General features: G+C 49.6%; 2 protein-coding genes across 2 annotated transcripts in view; one reads left to right on the plus strand and one right to left on the minus strand.

The window, feature by feature from the left end:
* IRS2 (insulin receptor substrate 2) overlaps positions 1-7,631 on the minus strand; it is a 29,070-nt gene extending 21,439 nt beyond the window's left edge. The window contains exon 1 of the mRNA XM_060080033.1: positions 3,068-7,631. Within this exon, the coding sequence (XP_059936016.1) occupies positions 3,068-7,121 (4,054 nt within the window). The 5' untranslated portion in view covers positions 7,122-7,631. The remainder of the gene's footprint in view (positions 1-3,067) is intronic.
* Positions 1-21,165, plus strand: part of COL4A2 (collagen type IV alpha 2 chain) — a 635,121-nt gene that overhangs the window by 89,920 nt on the left and 524,036 nt on the right. The gene's annotated exons all lie outside the window — the stretch shown is intronic.

Here is a 21,165-nt window from a genome sequence, read left to right on the forward strand (position 1 = left end):
GTTTTTCCCATACACACCCACAAAACCCAGGGTAGGTAACCTTCTCCCTGCTCCCAAGTAAGATGCATAGTTTAGAGTTCAATTTGTATCGGCTCTGCGGGACCTACAAATACATACACACACATCTGTGTCAATCTAAGGCGTACTAACTTTTTAATTGGCTCCACCATTGAAACCCCATCGCCATCCCCGATTCTATTGGAAACAACCATCAAACACTGCTGGAACCTTACCTCTTTGTCACCACCTCTCCAAATACCAAACGCTACCCCCAAGGGACCCCGAATGGTTCCACTTCAGCGTAACTCGTGAAGTTTTCCCACGCGGAACCCAAGGAGCTGGATGTGGAAACACGGCCACTTCCGAGAGGTAGGGCAGCGCACCCAATGACTCAGGAAGTTCATTTTCCATTTTATCTTCAAAGAGAATGCGTTGCAAGTCTTCCTTCCATAAATCATGCTCTCAAAGAACTTATCTCCTGTGAACTTTTTATTTATGAGCATCACAAACAAACGTCTACGCATAAACGTGAGTTCAGTAAAAGTGGATGTTCATTCTGGGTTTCTCGACAGTCCCTTTCTGGCTCCACAAAATGCAATTTAGTTTCCCCGTTAATTAAGATGAGATGGCTCGTCTTCCCTATCCTACTGTTCTCTGTGCTCAAAATTAGTTTACTAGAAATCCATTTAGCATGTAGTCCTTTTTTCAAAAAAAAAAAAATGTGGTTTGGGCACAATGGGTCAATTGTAGTTATCCATTTTGCTTAAAAATAGTCTTTTTTCCTTCTTAAGAGAGTGTTTACGTTAACGCCCACAAAGACTCTGGACAACCAGCAATCCAAAGAGATCTCTCATCTTTGTTCAGCCACCACCGAACATACAAACTGCTGTTTTGATTTCGGAATCCTGAATCCTATAGGTTGTAAGGAATTTTATACTGGTGGGAAATCTGAAACAAAACAGGCCAAATCAGGCCTCTCATAAACTTATCTCTTGCGGTTTAACATTTTCCCTCATCTGAAAAGGGCATTATATTAGACGTGAATCACGTTTCTGAAAGTATCTACTTTATCAGAAAGGCCTTGAATCCTTTCAGGCCTGGAGGTGCACACTCCAGCTCATTCGCCCTGTGACTGCAAGAAACACCTCCCAGGGCCCTCCTCAATCCAGTCCAGGTTTTTCCCGCCTACTCCACCAGAAGCAGTAAGAGGTGTTGTGTTCTCAGGCTGTTTTTCTGATTAGAATCAGATTTCAGCAAAATGTACTTTCGTGTTCACGATGGCCTATACCCATTCCTGTGCGTACAGATTTCTCCTCAAGTCTAGTTACGCCGGTGTGTTTATCTGGTCTGCATCTTGGACGGCAGCTAATCATCCTTCAAGTCCCAGACACACGAGCAATTTTTCAGATGCACCTGTAGGCCTTAAGTTAACTCCAAGCAAAGTGACCTTCCGCTGAGCGTCATCGTTTATGGGACACATCCTGACAACTTCCAGTGGGCTTCATTAGATGCTGAAGCACCATACTCTGATAGTTCTCCGTGACTCTTTTTATCTTGTGTTCCACAATTTTAATAAAAAAGCAGGTAGCGTTTCCTCTGTTATATTGGATTTCCAGCGTATCCACTCTACAGCTATAACTTTAAATCCCCTGGATACTAGAAAACACATGCTGGATTTAGATGGCATTAGAGGGCTCTGTTCACTTTTAGAAAAAAAGGTGTACGGATCCCCAGGCTAGCTCAGTCGTCACCCTGTAACCCTTGCAGACTGCTGACCTCAGGCCAGCATCTAAGCCATGTTCACTGCTCTGTGTTTTGCGGTTCCCACAAAGCCTCTATCTTCCTGACAACCCTGCACAGAAGCGGCTGCAAAATTAAAGAAACTCTCTTGAACCCACCCGCCCCCCCCACCTCTCCTCCACCTCATCATTCAAAGTTTGAGACAGTCAGGACCTCTGAGACAGGCAGGACGCACCTACAGGTGCAAAGCAAGCACACCTTTCTCCTTTTGGATCTATGATGAGACTGCAAAGAACAATACTGGACACCATCCCATCCAATGGTTCCTGAGAAGACCAGAATGGCCGTCTTTCACTGTCTCCTCTGAAGCCCAGATTCACATTACCTGGGCGGCCGAAAAATGCTGGGGGCCTGGGCCCCGCCCACTGGTCGCTTCACATGACTGCGCCTGGGCTGCCCCCATAGGCCATTTCTCAAGCATACTCAGGCGGTCTAACTGGGGCAGGTGCTCCCATCCATGGTCCCCAAACCGGCAGCACCAGCAGAACCTGGGGGCTTCTTAGGAAAGCACACTGGGAGCCACACCCCAGACCCACTGCACTGGAGTCGCGGGGATTCACCTAGCCCGGCCGTCCGGGTCTCAGCAAACTCTCCAGGTGACTCCCAGGTGGGCTCGAGTTGGAGAACCACTGCTTTGAGCTGTGTTTAAGCAGCGTTACCATTTCAGCCTGTTCGGAGAAAAGGAACGTCTCTGGTGGAAAAGCTCCTACAGGCTACGTGTAAACTTGAAATGGTTCGCTGTTCCCTGCAGCAGTCACCAAAATGGATGTTCGTTTCCTAAACAACTTTTGGGCCTGTGTTTTATAAACTCTGAGGCTCGGCAAGAGTCAGCCGGGCCCGGCTCCAGGAAAACAAAGAGAAAGGTGAAGGCTGCGGCCTGGGAGCTGCTGGAACTTCAGGTCCCCTCCCGGCAGAAGTTTCCCACCTCTCAGATGGAGAAAACCCCCTCTGCCGCCTACCTCCCCCCTGGGGGGCTGACCTGGGGCACCCGCCAGGTGTGTTCATGGGAAGACGGTGAGGCTGGGCCCAAGAAAACAAATCAAAAGTCTCCCGAGTCCGAAGATTCACATTCAACTCAAAGATGACCTGAGTGCTCTTGGCAAGATCTCTGGGGCTCCAGAGCTGACATCGGGCCAAAAGTGAAACAGAACAGGAAACCTGCGCCCGTACTCTGGCATTTAGGCCGAGATACCAAAGAAGGGAAGAGGCTTTAGCCACGGATGCCCTCGCGTGCCCACCCTTCTTCCACCAGCCGCAGGGGTCTCACCTTTCACGACCGTGGCCTCTTTCAGGTGATGCGTCAAGAAGTCGAGGCTGGCGTAGGTGCTGGCGGAGGGCAGGGCGCCAGGGCCGGGCCCTACACACACCCCGCCGGTGCTGCCGGCCCCTACCGCGCCGATGAGACCCCCGAGGCTCCGGGTCCGGCCCCAGGCGCTCTTGTCTCCCGTCTGAGGATGCTGCTGAGGCTGCTGCGGAGTCGGCGACAGCCCCGGCTCGTCCCTCACGTCGATGGCGATGTAGTTGAGGCCGTTCTGGAAGCCGGCAGAGGTCTCCCGGCGCATCGGCGAGCCACTGCCCCCGGGGCAGCCGACCAAGCCCCCGGGCTGGCTTGGCGTCCAGGGCCGCGCCTGCGCGGGGAGCGGCGGCGGCAACTGGCGGGGGGACGTGGGGGGCTCGTCACCGCCACCCAGGACGCTGCCGCCGCCCCCTTCGCCACTTTTCCTGAGAGACACGTTCTCCACCGAGGCCGAGTTGTGGCGCTTGGGGTTGTGGGCGAAGGACGGGGACACGGGGGTCACAGTGGTGGTCGAGGAGAAGGTCTCCGAGCTGTGGCGGCGGCGGCCCCCTTGCGGGTCCGCGCGGATGACCTTGGCCCCGCGGTGTGGGTCTGGGGGTTGGGTAGCCTGCAGGAAGGCCTCGACCCCCGACACCTGGTCCATGAGGCTCAGCCTCTTCAGGCCGGACACGGGGCTGCTCACGCGGGCCCCGTCGGGCTTCGGGGGCGCGGCGATCGGTTGCGGCGGCGTGGCAGCCACGCCGAAGGCCATCTCGGTGTAGTCGCTGCTGTCGCCCGCCCCCGAGGACGGAGAGGAGGCCGCGCCAGGGCCCTGCGAGGGCGGTGCCGGAGGCAGGCGGTACAGCTCTCCGGGCGGGGGCGGCGGCGGTGGCGGCTGCAGGGCCGAGGAGGGGGCGGCGGGGCGCGGGGGCAGCGGCGGGTACGCGGAGGCCTCGGGGGACAGGAGGGCGTCCAGGGAGCCCACGGGGTCCCCGGCCTGGCCGCCCGGCTGGGGTGACTTGGGCGAGCTGAAGTCGAGGTTCATGTAGTCGGAGAGCGGGGAGCGCTGCCGGCTGTCGCCACTCGTGCCCGGGGTGCCCGAGCCCAGCGACGAGGCCGGGCTGCCGGCGGACAGCAGCGACGACGACGAGGCGGCCGAGGCCAGCAGCGGGGGAGCGGGCGGCGACAGGCGCGCGCCCGCCTCGCCGAAGTCGATGTTAATGTACTCGCCCGGGCTCTTGGGCTCGGGCGGCAGGGGGTACTCGTGCATGCGGGGCAGGGTCTGCAGCCCCTCCAGGGACAGGCGCGTGGGCCGCGCGGCCCGGCAGCGTTGCCCCAGGAAGCCCTCCAGGCGGCCGCTGCCGCTGCCACCGGGCCTCCCGGGCGAAGGCACCGCCGGGTGGGGTGGCTGCGGGTGGCCGCCGCCGCCCCCTGGCCCGGCCGCAAAGGCGCCGGCTGGCTGCGTGGACCCCGGGCCGGCCGTCGACTCCAGCCGCTCCTCCTCCAGGATGCGCCCCACGGGGGAGCTCATGAGCACGTACTGGTCGTTGTCCCCGTTGCAGGTGTAGGCGGCCTTGTAGGAGCGCGGCAGGGAGCTGTAGCAGTAGCTGGGGACGCCCCGGAGCATCTCCCCGCCGCCGCCGCCATGCAGGGCGGCCGAGAAGAAGTCGGGCGGGGTGTCCGAGGCGCCCGCGTCGCCGGGGGACATGTTGAGGTAGTCCCCGTTTGGAAGCAGCCTGCCGTCGGCGGCGGTCTCCACGGACAGCTTGGAGCCGCCGCACCACATGCGCATGTACCCGCTGTCCTCGGGGGAGCTCTCGGCCGGGGAGCTGGTCTTGTAGCCGCCCCCGCTCCCCGGGAAGGCCCTGCTAGCGGCAGACGCGGGCGTGGGCCCCGCGGCTCCCGCGGGGGGCAAGGCCGCGACGGCGGCGCGCGGTTGCAGGATCTGCTTCGGGGCGGACACGCTGGTGGGGCTCATGGGCATGTAGTCGTCGCTCCTGCAGCTCCCGCCGCCGCCCGCGAGAGCCACGCCGGGGGTCATGGGCATGTAGCCGTCGTCCGCGCCCAGGTTACTGCTGGAGCTCCTGTGCGACCCGATCTCGATGTCGCCGTAGTCCTCGGGGTAGGGGTGGTAGGCCACTTTGGGGGAGGACGCGGGGCACGACGGGCAGAGGCGGCCTGAGCTGCCGGAGAAGGTGGCCCGCATCAGGGTGTATTCATCCAGGGACGCGGAGGAGGGCTGGGGCACTGGCCGCTGCCGGGCAGGCGTGGTCAGGGAGTAGGTCCTCTTCCTCAGCCCCCTGTCCAAGTCCTGGGCCCCGTCCCCGGAGACTCTGCGGTAGGGGCGGCCGCAGTGGCTCAGGGGCCGCTCCATGGTCATGTACCCGTACAGCTCGCCCCCGCTGCCGTCCCTGGCCGGGGGCGTCTCGGCGATGGACTCGGGCGTGTTGCTCCTGAGACTGCAGAAGGCTCTCAGGTCCCCAGGGCTCGAGCCGTACTCGTCCAGGGACATGAAGCCAGGGTCGCTGGGGGAGCCCGAGGCCGAGGCGCTGCCGCTGGAGGGTCGCTGGGGGTGCAGGGGGTGCTGCATGTGCGGGTGCGGGCCCGGAGGCGGCGGGTAGGAGCCCGAGCCGTGCCCGCTGCTGGACGACAGGCTGCCGGGGCTGGTGGCGGCCGCCGGGGGCGAGTGCGCCACGGGCATGGACATGGAGCGGCTGTGCTGCAGGGCGCCCCCTGCCGGCGCCAGCGTCACCTTGCTCGCGCGGCCGCCGCAGCCGCCGCTTAGCGTGTGCGAGCGGCTCAGGGGCGCGCGCACCGGCCCCGGGCTCAGGGGGCTCCCCGCCACCGACACCGGCCTGCCGCCCGCCGCCCCGGCCCCCGCCGCCACGCCGCCGTCGCCCTCGCTGGCCGTGCGCACCCGGCACGAGCTGCACTTGGCGGCCGGCGGTGTCGCGGCCAAGCTGTCGGTGCGCGAGCGGCGCACCAGGCCCGTCTGGCTGGGGGGCAGGTTGACCAGGTGGTGGTGGCGACGCGCGCCGGGGACGCTGATGGGGTGCGTGGCCGACGAGCCGGACGACTGGCTCTTGCTGCGCGGCCGGAACTCGAAGAGCTCCTTGAGTGCCTTCATGGCCTCCAGGATGGTCTCGTGGATGTTCTGCGCCACCACCGAGTCGTCCGCCTGCATCCACAGCTCACCAGGGCCCGTGACGGCCGAGCGGCCCACCTCGATGAAGAAGAAGCTGTCCGAGTGGCCGCAGCGGCGGATGTTCATGAGCTGCAGCGTCACCGACGGCTGCTCGCAGTTGAGCTTCACGAAGCCGATGGTGCGCGCCGACAGGCACAGGCGGTACACGCCCGTCAGGTTCTTGCTCTGGCCCAGGCCCTTGGGCTTCAGGTTCACCTGCCACACCTCACGATAGGCGGCCGTGGCGGGCGCCACCAGCCCGTAGCTGTCATCGGCCGCGGCGGCGGCGGCAACGGCGGCGCCGGCCGAGCCGCCCAGGGCGCCGGGCAGGGAGGCGCTACAGGACGCGGAGGGGGCGGCCGCGGCGGCGGCGGCGGCGGGGGGCGCGTCGCCGGCGCTCGCTCGGCCCTCGCTGACCAGGTCGGTGAGCGCGCGGTACCAGCCCTCCTGCTCCTGCTCGTTCTCGGCCGCCACTGCGAAGTACTCGTCCTTGGTGTAGAGGGCGATCAGGTACTTGTGCTTGGCGTCGGCGCGCTTGTTGATGTTCAGACAGCAGTCGAGCGCGATGACCCGCTTCGGGGCGCCCGCTTTGCTCCGCCACTTCTTCTCGCTCTCGTAGTACTCGAGCCGCGGCGGCTGCGGTGCCGGCCCCCCGCCCGCTGTCGCCGCCGCCGCCGCCTCGTCGCCGCCCGCTCCGGGTCCGCGCAGCACGAAGAAGCGCTTGTGGCCGTGCTTCTGCTTGCGCAGGTAGCCGCACTTGCGCACGCCGCTGTTGTTGTTGTTGTTGTTGTGGTTGAGGTTGAGGTTGGGGCCGTCGCCACCCGCCGGCCCGGGGCGCCCGTTCATCGGCGGGCTCGCCATCACCGGCGCTTCAGGCCGCGCCGCCCGGCCCGGCGTGGAGGGGCCGGGGGGAGCGGAGGGGGCGCGGGCGGCTCCCTCCCCCCCTGCTCGCCCTCCGGAGCCCGCGTCCCTCGGGCCCAGGAGGTGGGGAAGGTTCGGGGAGGCCCGCCGGGTGGAGGGTGGGGGGCCGGCACCGCGCGGTGGCGCAGCGCCCTCCGCGCTCCGGGGCCCCAGAGGATGCCCGGCGCGGGCGGCGGCGGCGGCGGCGGCCGCTGCCTCCCGATCTCTCGGGCGGCGCCTGGGGCTCGCGGGCTGGGCCGAGTGTCGGGGGTCCCCGAGCCTCGGGGCCGAGCCTAAGGCGCGCCCGGCCGTACGGGTCCCGCCGCCGCGCCGCGCTCCGGGGTGCCGGGGTGTGCCCCGGTACTCGGGGTCTGCGCCGCCGCCGCCGGGGCTGCTGCTGCTGGTGCTGCCAACGGCGACCTGGGCTCGTCGCGGTCCCCGCCGCACAGTGAGTAACACATCGCGCACCGAGTGACTGAACTAAGAAGAGCAAAACAACATGTGACTCGGCGTTACGCAGGCACACACGGCGCGGCCCGCCCCGCCCCGCCGCCCGAATTGGCGCCGCGCTCCCCGACGGACGGCTCGCGCGGCCAATAGGCGCGGGGCGCGGGGGGGGCGGGGCGGGCCGCGCGGCCCGCCCCGCCCCCCTTTCTCCTGGGGCCGCGTTTCCCGCCGTCCCCTCCCCCTCCCGCGGAGGCCAGGGCCCGGGTCGGGTGGGGGCCGGCCCGGGCCTCATTAATCAGAGGCTCGTTGTGGATGCCGGCGGAGGAGATGCCACCCAGGGCGGGAAAAGGGGCGCGCGGGAGGGGCGGGGGCCGGCGGCCGCCGCGCGGAGGGCCCTGCCCTCCCGCCTTTGACTCAATTAATTGGGCTAGGAGCTTCCGCCGGGGAGGGGACTGGGGTGGGCGGAGGGGGAGGAATTGGGACTGCAGGGGGCGGGGGCCGGCGGAGATCAAGGGTCGACACCGTCCGCCAGGGTTCGGTGCTTGGGAGGGGACGGTGGCACCTCACTCGGGCCCCGCATCGCCTCGCCGCCGCCCCACTAGCGGGGGCCAAGATAGGGGCAGTGAACTTGGCCGCCCTCTCGGAATCCCCCTCCCCCCAGCACACACTTTGGCTTGCGGATCCGGCGCCCCGGCTTGGGGTGGACGCGCGCCCGCCCGGCTGGGCGGGTTTGCTCCTGGGTGGTTCCCGGGTGCCCGGCCCGCGGCTTGTTTACGAGCATCACGTTAGGCACCAGTGAGCTCTGAATCCATAGCAGTTTCGTGCCCCTTCCTGGAAGGAGAGCCGGGGTGCTCCCGGAGTCCCACCCGCTCAGGGGCGCCCTTCCCTCGCACCGGGTCGTGGGCTCTTTCCGGGGCGTCATCAGCGCCATTCACTTGTCAGGGTCTCGGGAAGTTGAAATCGTCTGTTGGATGTAATAGGAGAAAGAGAAGGCGGACGAGCAGGCGTAGAAAACTGCAGTTTCCTTAGTGCCGGGAAGAGGGCGCGCTCCAGCGAGCACACAGCCCTGTGAGCCGGGTCCCCGCGGCGGGTGCCCTCCTCCTGCTAGAGACCCTCCGCCCCACGCGCGGAGGCGCGGGAGTGGGCGGTTCCAGACCCGCGCGCCCTTAGCCGGCAGCGGCCGCCGCGTGGAAGGCGCCCATGGATGATGCTTCGAATTTTTACATCTGTGTGCCTTCTGTGACTTTCAAAGTCGATCACAAATAAGGACCCACCATACAATCGCGTCTGCTAAATGACAGTGAGGGCTACTGGTGAGGGTGGGAGTCCCCGAGTTCAGATCAGAGCAGGCTCCGGATCCTGCAGAAACCAAGAAGACTAAAAGCAAGCCCTTGTCTTTGTTTTTTTGTTTTTTTCAATTGTGTGTCTTCACGAAATGATTTGGAACAATAATGTTGGTTATTTTTTATTAAGTCCTGGAAGTTTGCCTTTGAATGTCCTCTGTACTTAAAAATGTCTTTATTTTAAATGTAATAAAGTCTTAAATTTAAGAAAAATAACAAGATTGTAATATTTGAAAGGGTGATATATATTTTAACCTGTTTGTAAAACTGTGACCTAAAAATTCTGCTAGTTAATTTTATGGGCCGAGAGATCCCTACTTACAGAAAGATCATAGTAGTTCTGTTTGTTGTGTATACCCATTATGATTATTGATGAGTAACAAACATAAGAATAATCAGTGACACAAAAATCATCATAGAATTTGCCTCAAAGAGGTGTATGTAGGGCTTCCCTGGTGGCGCAGTGGTTGAGAGTCCGCCTGCCGATGCAGGGGACACGGGTTCGTGCCCCGGTCTGGGGCGGCTGCACCCGTGAGCCATGGCCGCTGAGCCTGCGCGTCCGGAGCCTGTGCTCCGCAACGGGAGAAGCCACAACACTGACAGGCCCGCGTACCACAAAAAAAAAAAAAAAAAGAGGTGTATGTAAAGTTGATCCTTCATTTTAAACCATGCTTTAAAAAGTAATACCTCTGGGAGTGCCCTTTTAAGTGTGCATGTGTATTGCTATGTGGGCATGGGTGTGTATATACATTTGTGTGTGTGTGTGTGTGTGTATGATTGTGTATGTGTTGGGGGCACCACCCTTATGGACATTGTGCTTGGGTTTTTTATTCTTTTTAGATCTTACTGCCCCTTTTATGGTAACATGTTGCCTAGCGGTCTGCTAAGTAGTTAATATCCATTCATGTTTTCTTCTTCCTTGACCCTCTGAAAAATAAAATTCTTAGGAACTCAAAAAAAAAAAGAACAAAATGAGAGAGAGAGATGACGGGGTTCTTATCTGGGAGCTTGAAGAAAATGTGGCCCAATTTTATTGGCTTTGTGATGGTTTAGAGTAAAGCAGCGTTGCCTGTATGTTCAGTAACCCTAATGGGCATAGTATGATCATGGGGCAACCTGTTTTCAGCATCATGCCATAATAATTTCTTCTGAGAAAGGATCTTTTCTTTTTGATTTTGACTTTTCATACAAAATTAAGTTTTCAAATATTCACTGAATACTTCTTTGCTGTGCCCTCCAGATGTTAACAAGTCCATCTTGTATTTGTTTGTTTTTTCCCCTTAGAGGGATTACAGTGTTCAATGCCAGTTTCAAGTAAAGGTGCCAGAAGCTCTCCTTTGGCAGTTGACGCTTACCCCATGTAGTACTGCCTCAGTCACTGATTAGGGGCAGACAAGGCAGGGTGAAGAATGATCTCCTCTCTCAGTGGCGTTCTCATACTAGAAGATCACAAAGCTATAGCAAAACTACTTGTCATTCTGAAGTCCTAGAACCTCTCACTACAAGTGTGGGAGCACAGTTTCCATTCTCATTAAGAAGTCAGTCCATGAAACCAGCAGAAAGGCACTCTGTAATTAGAAGCATCCCAGTCTTCTTCCTCAGAGAAGGAACTAGTTGTCTTCCTCCCTTTCCATTGCCAAATAAGCTATTTATTTATTTAAAGCTTGTGTGACACCTTGTGATTTTCCAACTGCTCTCCCATACTTTTCCAGCAAAAGTCAGCTAAATAACATCTGCCAACCTGCTCCCCGCACAGGGCTGGGTGCTGCTGTGTGGCCTCTTGCCAGCAAGAGCCTGGATGAAATTTTTTCTCATGGTCCGAAAGCTTTCATCGGAAATTCTCTTTCCTTTCATGGGTAGCAAAATGGCCATATCTTTAAACAAGGAGGGATTTTTGTTTGGTTGGTTTTGTTGTTTTGTTTTGTTTTTTAACATAGAATCTTACACAAGGATTCTTTTACTAAAACCAAAAGTCCTTTCTGGAATAATTTAATTACCTTTCATAAAGTAGTCAATTTCACAAAAGTGTAGACGTTAAAAACGTATCATAAATCCATAACACAAATAACAATAACAATAATAGTGACCATCATTAATTTTCTTCTCTGTTTCATATAAGGAAGCATCTGTAGCAGGAGAAAAGTAGATAACATGAGAGGGGTTTTTTTGTATTTTTGTTTTTTTTAATTCTTAACCCTGTAGCTGTTTGACAGTATTTTTGGTCTGGATGAACTCTTATCTAACTGAGTAAGCAGATCACTGAGTGGAATATTATGTGACCAGTTTTAAAATGTAGTTTAGCCGCATAGCACAGGGAGATCAGCTCGGTGCTTTGTGACCACGTAGAGGGCTGGGATAGGGAGGGTGGGAGGGAGACGCAAGAGGGAGGGGATATGGGGATATATGTATATGTACAGCTGATTCACTTTGTTATAAAGCAGAAACTAACACACCATTGTAAAGCAGTTATACTCCAATAAAGATGTTAAAAAAATAAAATAAAATAAAATTAAGATATACAGTGTAAAAATAAATAAATAAATAAATAAAATGTATTTTAGGAATAGAGATTTTAACATCAGAGGTTTACACTGTAGTCTTTAAAAAGAGTGGCAACATTTCATCAATTTTGCTGTGTTACATAATGTATGACAGTTGCTCATTTAATACATTTCCCTTTCTGTGATGGATGAACCCTGAGGACAGATTTTCCTCATCTAGGATTCATATGGGGACTTCCTACACTTTAGCAGCTAGTTTTTTTCTCTCACAAATATATTTGCTAATAAGTTTCAACTGAAATTTCACAAGGATTTTGTAATATTCCAGTGCTGTGCAACAGAATGATTTACATGAAGGAATGTAACTGCTGTTTGGATCATTCACTGTCAACGGGTGGCTTTGCAAATGTTTGAGAAAGCAGGATTTGTTCATAGATTGTATCGGTTTCTCGGAAGTTGTACAGGCTTTCCACTTCAGTATTTCTTTCGCTCATTAAAAATCCTGATATATTTTAAATAGTTCTTCCTTAAATATTCATTTGGGGAAGAGGGATTTTCTAAAATAAATGATTTCTCATGCGCACATATGCTAGAGCAAACTAACACTTAAAAATTATTCTGAAAAGTGTATGAATTGAATTAATACTGTTTAGAAAAATGTTCATTTATGTAGTAGGCACCAGGATAGGCTAATCGAATATTAAAAACATTTTTATTTTAAATAGAATTGTGTTGAAGAAATATTAACACATAAACAACCAATTACATAGTGACTGCTGTCAGTGACTTGAAATTCTTATTCATTAACCCCTGAATTTTGTTGTGTTTAAATTTCGAGAATGTATTTCTAGATTAAAAACAAAACCAAACAGAACTTTTTTTTTTCCCTAAAGACTTTCCATGATTGAAATAAAAATTTCACATGAATGGCTATATAAAATTACTGAATCATTAAAAAAACAATCAAACAAAAAACCTGTTCCTTCTTAAAACATCCCTCTTCCTTGGAATTCTTGGCCCTGAAATACAATATACTCACATTTTGCTTGACTAAATTGATGCATTGCAATGTTCTGGCTGCAGAGTTAAAACGTTGTTTATTGTGTTTGTTTGTTTTTTCCTGTCAGAGCAGAACAAAAGTGTCTGCTTCTCAATGTGTAGTTCAGGAGCAGATGACATTTAAAAAGGGGGGGGGCTTTAAAATGACACAGCTATATTTTCTCGGAAGGGAGGGGGAATGTGCAGTGAGGCCCGCTGGGAGTGCCCTTGAACAGAGCGCAAATGGTAAGGATCAACCCGAGTTCATTGATCCCACTGTCAGTTCTGGGAACAAGCTTTCGCCCTGTTTTTGCAAACTGCTCAGGACACAAATAGGACACGGCTGCCCCGCTTTTCGCCAAATGCTCTGGTGTTTTGGGCTGTAGTCAGAAACCTTCCACTTTCCTGCAGTCGTTCACGTGCTGTTTCTAGGCTTGCCTTTCAGTCTGTTTTCTAGAGTTGTTTTGAAATCCAACCTAAAGATAAGAGAGGAAATGTGACCCGCTCTTGTGAATGCTGCCACCAACTGGCAACGCTTCTTCCCAAGGCAGGACCAGCTCCCAAGCGAGTTGTCACAGCCAGAGTGGTGCCTGCTTTTGTAGAAAGCTGGTTGCAACCTCACCTACACTTGCTCTGCACAAATCTTTAAATAAATCAATAGAAACTATTTGAAATAAAACAAAGAAGTATCAACAAGTGAACTAAGGGCAAAGCCAGATGACAAATGAGGGATGAGTATATTAGTAAGTTTAAGAATTTTTTTGTTTGTTTTTGGATTAGGTATCAAGCTAACATGGTCACATTTTCTAATATTCTTTAATTCTCAATTTGCATCTCTAGTTACCAAGAACAGCTATTGTATGAAAAATGTATACCAATGTCCATTTAAGATTTTAGAAAACTACTTAGCCAACAATTTAAAAACAAGAATCTAAACAAGATTATTCTCGAACATTTCCTGGAGCAAACCGAAGGGTTACAATAGGGATACAAACTTTTGGTTGTTTTTCTCCACTGAACTGACCTATCAGTCTCAATTTTTTTTTTTTTTTTTTTTTTTAGAATAAGCCAAAGTCATCTTGAGAGATAGTGAAAAGTAAAATTTGAAAAAGTATGGAGGAAAGAAAATGTATTTTTAAAACTATAAATAACAACATTTTAAAAGCTATAAATGACAAATAGCAGTGAAGTGTCAACCGTGGCTATCTTTTTGATTAATTTGAACTTATGAACTCATGGCTTTTTTATCAAAGCTAAATGCATAAATTATACCATCTTTCATAATTGCTCCAGTCTCAGTTTTTAGGCAATGCCAATGACAGAGATAGTCAAGTTAGTGATGGTATTTGAGCTAAGGTACCCAAATAAGGTGAAGGGATCAGAAGATGGGATTTATTTGCTACCAAATTTGTTATTTATTTATTTATTTTGGCTACGTTGGGTCTTCATTGCTGCAGGCGGGCTTTCTCTAGTTGCAGCGAGCGGGGGCTACTCTTCATTGCAGTGCCCAGGCGTCTCATTGCGGTGGCTTCTCTTGTTGCGGAGCACGGGCTCTAGGCATGCAGGCTTCAGTAGTTGTGGCACATGGGCTCAGTAGTTGTGGCACGTGTGCTCTAGAGCACAGGCTCATTAGTTGTGATGCATGGGCTTAGTTGCTCGGCGGCATGTGGGATCTTCCTGGACCGGGGGTCGAACCCATGTCCCCTGCAGTGGCAAGCAGATTCTGAACCACTGCACCACCAGGGAAGTCCCCAAATTTGTTCTTCAGGTACCTTTATCCTGGATGAAAGAGGGGAAAAAAAACCCAATAGCAATAATAATAACAACTAATTAGAGTGGTTTGTCAGTGTATTTACATGTTACAGCATTTGATTCCCACCAATCTGTGAGTATCAAATCAAATAATGTAATATATATTATTATGTGGTTAATTAATATATTATAATTATTATAGTTATAACTATATTATAATAATTAATAACATATTAATATATTATTATAATAGGTATCAATGTAATATAATAAAATACATCATTCTCCCATAATGCCAATATTATAAACATATGATTCAGACACAAGTGGGCATCCAGCTAGATCTTTAATTCCCATTCGGGGTTATCTTTAGTAACCTGAACTATGAGCCCACATACAATGTTTAAGAATGATGAGCTATTTATATGTGTATGCTACTTTTTGCCTTGTTTAACACACTTAGAACACAAATGCTATTAACTCAACTGAAGTAATTTGAGGCAAGAGGGATTCCTGAGGTTCACAAGAAAATAATTAGAGCAACAACTTGTGAAATTAAAGCAGATGCCACTATCGCCATTCCCCACTGACTGTTAAATGTTAAATGGAGATTTCAGTTCAGATAAACACATTCTAAGAATCCCTGCTGGGAGTGCACACATCAGCCTGCATTTTCACGTTTGCTAGTTCTTCATTAAAATGTCAGCCTATCGTCTCGCTAGAAGAGAGAAAAGAAATTAGAATTACATATTGAAAATTTCTTGAAATGACATTTGATACTATAAGAATGTCTTTTTAGGTATTTAGTAGTAAGAATTAAAAAACCATATTTTTCACTGCTGTTAAACAACACACGGAAAATGAAATATATTGGTATTTTGAGACTTTATTATTCTGTTTTTATTTTGGCAAGTGTGTCCCTGATTTTAAAACTTCTACACACTAAAAGTGGATTCCAGTTTCAAAATGGTAACCATATCCCTCATGGTATCAGTTTAAAAGGAAATTAATATGCAGATTGTCAATGAGCAACACTGTTTAAAGTTACATTATTTTTCAGTTATAGAATGATAGAAAAGTAGGATTATCCTTTATTATGCAGGTGAATTTTTATCTTTCTCAATTTAAAATATGAAAATCAGGAAATATCAAATTATTAAACATATGTTAAGTATTCGTTTAAGCATCAAACATTTTAGGAATTATCTAGAACATAGGTTTTTGCCCCTTTGGTTTTCTATCTAAATAATAAATGATTTATGTTTGAGAAATTTCTTTCGTTACAATATTGTCACATATAATTCGGAAACAAAAATTGTTATATGTTATTACAACCGTCATCTGGCACTTTTCTTAATTTTCTTAAAGCTGTATTTTGGTTCCTAATGTTGCTATTTTAACCTCTTCTAATTAATAATATATGGTAGAGAAAGTGATTTTCATCTTTAAGCCCAGGAAGTTTCACAAAGTATCTCATATCACATTAGATAACATTTAGGAAAATTCCAGGAAAAGGTGACATGAAGATATAATAAGAAAACAAAAGCTGAACTTCATCTTGGTTACATGGAACCATCTTCTGGTTAAAATTCTGTTTGTAATTAGAAGAAAGAAAGAGGATACATGAGAACAAGTAAAAGGTAAATTGAGGCAACTTTAACATTAATCTTGTTTTAAATGGCTTTTTATTTTATTTTATTTTCTTGATGGGAGGTGTTGAGCAGTTAACATTTAAATCGATTTGCCGGTGATCCTGAGCCATCAAAGGCCTTCCACCTGGTCTCACAGGAGCATGTCCATGGCTCATCTGTCATCATTCCATGTTCAGTTAGAGTAACAACCCCATTTTTAATGGTATTGAAGTTCCTGTCATTCATTTCAAAATGTTTCCTAACTGTAATTAAGCTGTTTGCTACTGTGTCTCACTGCTGTTTTCACCTGGTTCTTTTTCTTCCCCCCCACCCCGCTTTAAATTCTTAAGCAAGTTCACTTTACTCTCTTCTCAGTGCTGTTTGAAATCTCCAGCTAATTTCATAGGAGGCGAAAACCCGTGTTGTCTTCCCAAGTTTGCTTTCTGGATGCTGTTCCCAATCATGATTGGACCAGAATTTCAAACATAACCATGCAAAATTAAAACATTTTAGTGAAAATAACAAAGTGCCCATTTTACAAACAAGGCACATCCATTTAAAAGAGATTAAGTGTACTTAAACCCTGTGCTTGCTTCCCAAGCTGAAAACTCCACAGGGAATGGAAATTGTTTTTTTTTTTTTTAAAAAAAGTCTCTAACTTTCATTTCATGGAAATTAGTTTTAACTAGTCAAACGTTAGTAATTCTATTTAGACTATTTTTAGGTTAAATTTTTTAAAGCTAATACTTTAGACAATTGATCCTGAAGGTCTACAGTAGGAGGAACTATCTGCTTCGTAAGGAATACTAACAGATGGTCAGCAGTTAACGTTATCTGGTGATAAACTCATACTAACCCAATAAAATATTTGATTCTATCGAATTCATCAAAGTCTTAAACCTCTACTTTGAGCTAAAGTCTCTGTGGTCCTGTTGGCACCAAAATGCAAACCCACAGCAGCCCCCAAGCTGTGCCTGTTGGGAGGGACAGCCTCCCACAGGTGTCATGGTCCTCATACCTCTTGCTGGGTAAGTGAGATGTGCAGGTCCCTGGCTCCCCTTTACTCAAGCCATTTCCATGGACTGCATTTGCAGCAGTCGCCCTAAGAGATAAGGTGATGGATGGCTCCTTCCAGGACAAAGAGCAGGCTTGCTTATTTCCTGCTACAAAAGAAGTGGTTTTCCCAAGCCCAGTGAACCAGCTGTGACAGCCTAGCCCCTGCTGCAGGGACATCCGTTGGGACTCTCCATATCACCTCCATGATGCTTGGTTGGGGGGGAGGGTGACAGACAGAAGCAGGTCTTGCTCTTTTCTGTGGCACAAGTCTCTGACCCGAGAAGCCCACGTCCTCTGCCAGCGAGCATGTCACAGTGACAGGCTAAGTGCTCAGCTCATAAGGAAAGCACAAGGAAATCTCAGCCTGAGATCCTGCCTTTCTGGAGGCTCCGCTTGAGGGGACAGAGAGCCTGTATGTACATAGCCAAAGCCAAGGGCCAGAAGCATTCAGTACAGAAATACATCCAGCTTCACAGGGGAAGTTGGTGTATTCTAAAGTTGGCATTTTATTACGTTTCTGGAGAAGATAGACTATTTGATAAATGATGTTGGCATAACCGGAAAATATATCTGAAGACACGTTATGGTTGCATCCCTAGCTCCTTCCACTAAAAGGTCAGATAAATCAAAGATCTGCGTCTTAAAACATGAAACCCTAAAACTTAGGAGAAAAGGAAAGAAATACTGATAAGTTTAACTTTCTGAGGAGAAAAATACAGTAAATACAAAATCAAAGTACAGACAGCAAACTGGGAAGAAATCACAGCCAATATCACAGATGAAGTGCTAATTTTGTGTTTATTTCATACCTTCAAGTCTCCTGTAAGGCAATAATAAAGAGACCACAAACACAATATAAAAATGGATGAAAGAGCTGAACACAAAGCTCACAATGATGAAAATAAATGCAAGAAAGTCTTAATGCAATAAAAGCTTGCTTAACCTTTCTCATAATAAGATAAATGCAAATTAAAACCACAGAGTGGTACAATCGTTCACCTATCAGATTGGCACCAATCGAGAAGTTTGATAACACAGTGTGTTTGCCAGAATGTCAGGAAAGGTTCCCATACAAGGATGCTGGCGGTATAGACTGAAGCAGCATCCATGCAGGGCAATTTGACTGAATCTATCAAAGTGACAAATGCCCACACTCCTTGACTGACAATTTAACTTCTGAGAATCACTTGTACATTTTGGAAATGATTGCTTTACAAGAGTATTTATTGCTGAGAATGAACCTGATATACATGCGTGAAATAATATGTATTGATTGGAAGACCTTCATTCCAGTCTTGTCTGGAAGAGCAAAAATTCGGAAGCTAGTTGAATGCCAACAATTTGGAACTGGTTAAATCATATATGGATGCAATACTCTGCAACTGAGGTATAAATGAGGCAGCTTTATTCGTACGGACCATAATATCTGAAGGTGCAGTATAAGGAGAGAAAATATAACACAAGAATCTGTTTAATATTCAAAGGTGTAAAAGTAATGTATGTTAATGGTTAGTGGGTCAGTGGACCTTGCTGATGGTATGTCTGTGAGGGAGGAAGGGAAGACGCAAGAACAGCTCCTGAGAGAAGGGACCCTCCTGCACTGCTGGCGAGAATGCAAACTGCTGCAGCCACTATGGGGAATAGCGTGGAGGGTCCTCAAAAAGCTAACGGTAGAGCTACCATATAATCCAGCAATCCCACTCCTGGGCACATATTCAGAGAAAACTCTAATTCGAAAGGATACATGTGCCCCAATGTTCACTGCAGCACTATTTACAATAGCCAGGACATGGCAGCAACCTAAGTGTCCATTGACAGAGGAGTGGATAAAGAAGATGTGGCACGTATATACAATGGAATATTACCCAGTCATAAAAAAGAATGAAGTAGTGCCATTTGCAGCAACATGGATGGACCTGGAGATGATCATACAAGGTGAAGTAAGACAGACAAAGACAGACAAATATCATATGATATCACTTATATGTAGAATCTTTAAAAAAAGATACAAATGAACTTACTTACAAAACAGAAACAGACTCACAGACTTCAAAAACAAACTTAATGGTTACCAAATTGGAAAAGTGGGGGGAGGGATATATCAGGGGTTTGGGATTAACAGATACACTCTACTCTATATAAAATAGATAATGAGCAAGGGCCTACTGTACAGCACAGAGAACTCTACTCAGTATTCTGTAATAACCTATATGGGAAAAGAATCTGAAGAAGAATGGATATACGTACCTATATAACTGAATCACTCTGCTGTACACCTGAAACTAACACAACTTTGTAAATCAACTGTACTCCAATATAAAATAAAAATCAAATTAAAACAACAACAACAAAGAATGGCTCCTGAAACGTCTTGCATGGGAACTGGGTGGTTGGCAGCATCCTTTCCTGAGGTGAGGAGGCTGGCCACAGAGAGAGGGCTGGGGAGGGAGGTTGATTTGAGCTGCTGGAGGGTTTGGACATACCGTCAGGATCCAAGGAAAGATGCTGGGTAGACTGTCATAGAAGTTTGCACCGGAGGTATCAGTTTGGGAGTCACTGGCATATAGTGGCATTTAAATCTGTGGGATGGGCTAAAATTGAGTGAGAGAGATGACAGCAGGGAGAGCACCCAGGACACTCTCACATTTCAAAGTCAGTGACAGGAAGAGGAGCCCTCAGAGCACACTCAGAAGAAGCAGCCTTTGAAGCAGGAGGAAACAGCTGGGCAAGGCATCACGAGAGTGAGTGGAGGAGAGCCCTGCAGGATAAGGATGCTGAGTGACCCAGGGAGGGGGGTCTGGTGACACGGAAGCCGCTGTGGATCTGGACAGGAGCAGTTTCCTCATGGAGGGTGTTTTCTGGAGACAAGGAGGTTGGAAGGAAGCCCAGAGAAGGCATGAAAGATGAGCAGGGTCCCTGAGGATGAAATCGAACAAGGGAAGTACTTCCATTATGGGTTGAAAGTACTGTCCTGGCAGGAGCAGTGGGGACCAAGCAGGACACAGAATTCCGAGGGAAGCTGAGGTGGAGAAATAGCAGCATCCTCGGGGAGCACAGGCCAGCGGGCATCCTCAGGATGGAAGGAGGGTTCACATAAGACAGACTCAGGTTTAGAGTCAAACAGAAACTTGAACGAACCTACGGAGGAGTTTGGGAGATGAAGGAGGAAAACTGCGCTGGTTGGAAGGTGGTTTGGCAAACATCTTACAAAATGAAACATAATCTTACCATGCAATCCAGGAATCATACTTCCTGGTCTTTTTTCAAAGCAGTTGAAAACTCATGTCCATATAAAATGTGAACACAAACGGCTACAGCAGCTTTAGTCCTAACTGCCAAAACTGCAAGCAACCAAGATTCACGGTCACAGGTAAATGGATAAACAAACTGTGGTATACTCACCAGTTCTTTTAAAAACTGAGCTATCAAGTCATGAAAGATATAAAAGCACATTAGATGCATGTTACTGAGTGAAGGAAGGCAGTCTGAAAAAGCTATTCACTGTATGATTCCACTTCTATGACATCCTGGAAAAGGCAAAACTATGGAGACAATAAAAATGAATAAATCAGTGGTTTCTGAGGGAAGGGGAGAGATGAGTGAAAATAAACACTCTGTAGGACGTAATGATGGTTCTGTGTCATTACATCTTTATCCAAGCCCATAGAATAGAGAGCACCCAGAGTTAACCTAAGGTAATCTATGGACTTTGGGTGATTATGGTCTGTTGATATATGTTCATTGGTGGTGAAAAATGTACCATTCTGGTGAGTGATGTGATAACGAGGGAGGCTGTGAATGGGTGGAGGTGGGCAGGAGGAGATCTCTAAACTTTCCTCTCAATTCTGTCATAAACCTAAAACTGCTCTAAATAATAAAGTCTTAAATTTTGTTTCAAAAAAAAATCTCCCATGAGAAAGTACTAAATGTCACTGAATTATGTATTTTAACATAGTTATTTTATGTTGTGTGAAGTTCACCTAAAAGAATCCGCCGTGATTAAAGAAAAGCCTTCACCTCCACGGAGAGGGTTCAAGTAACGCCATGGTTATCCTACTGCAATAGACAAACAAACCAAAGCATAATCTTTCTTCCAGAAGATGTTCTTATTTCAAAAACAAGAAACAGAAGGAGAGCAGAAATGGATACAGAAAATTAAGAAAAAAGGGAAGGCAAGGCTAAAACGCAAAATGCTGACACTCCCAAATTCAGGAGAAGAGAACCAGGTAGTGCCCTA

This window comes from Mesoplodon densirostris, chromosome 17, assembly GCF_025265405.1.
Source record: "Mesoplodon densirostris isolate mMesDen1 chromosome 17, mMesDen1 primary haplotype, whole genome shotgun sequence".
NCBI lineage: Eukaryota > Metazoa > Chordata > Mammalia > Artiodactyla > Ziphiidae > Mesoplodon > Mesoplodon densirostris.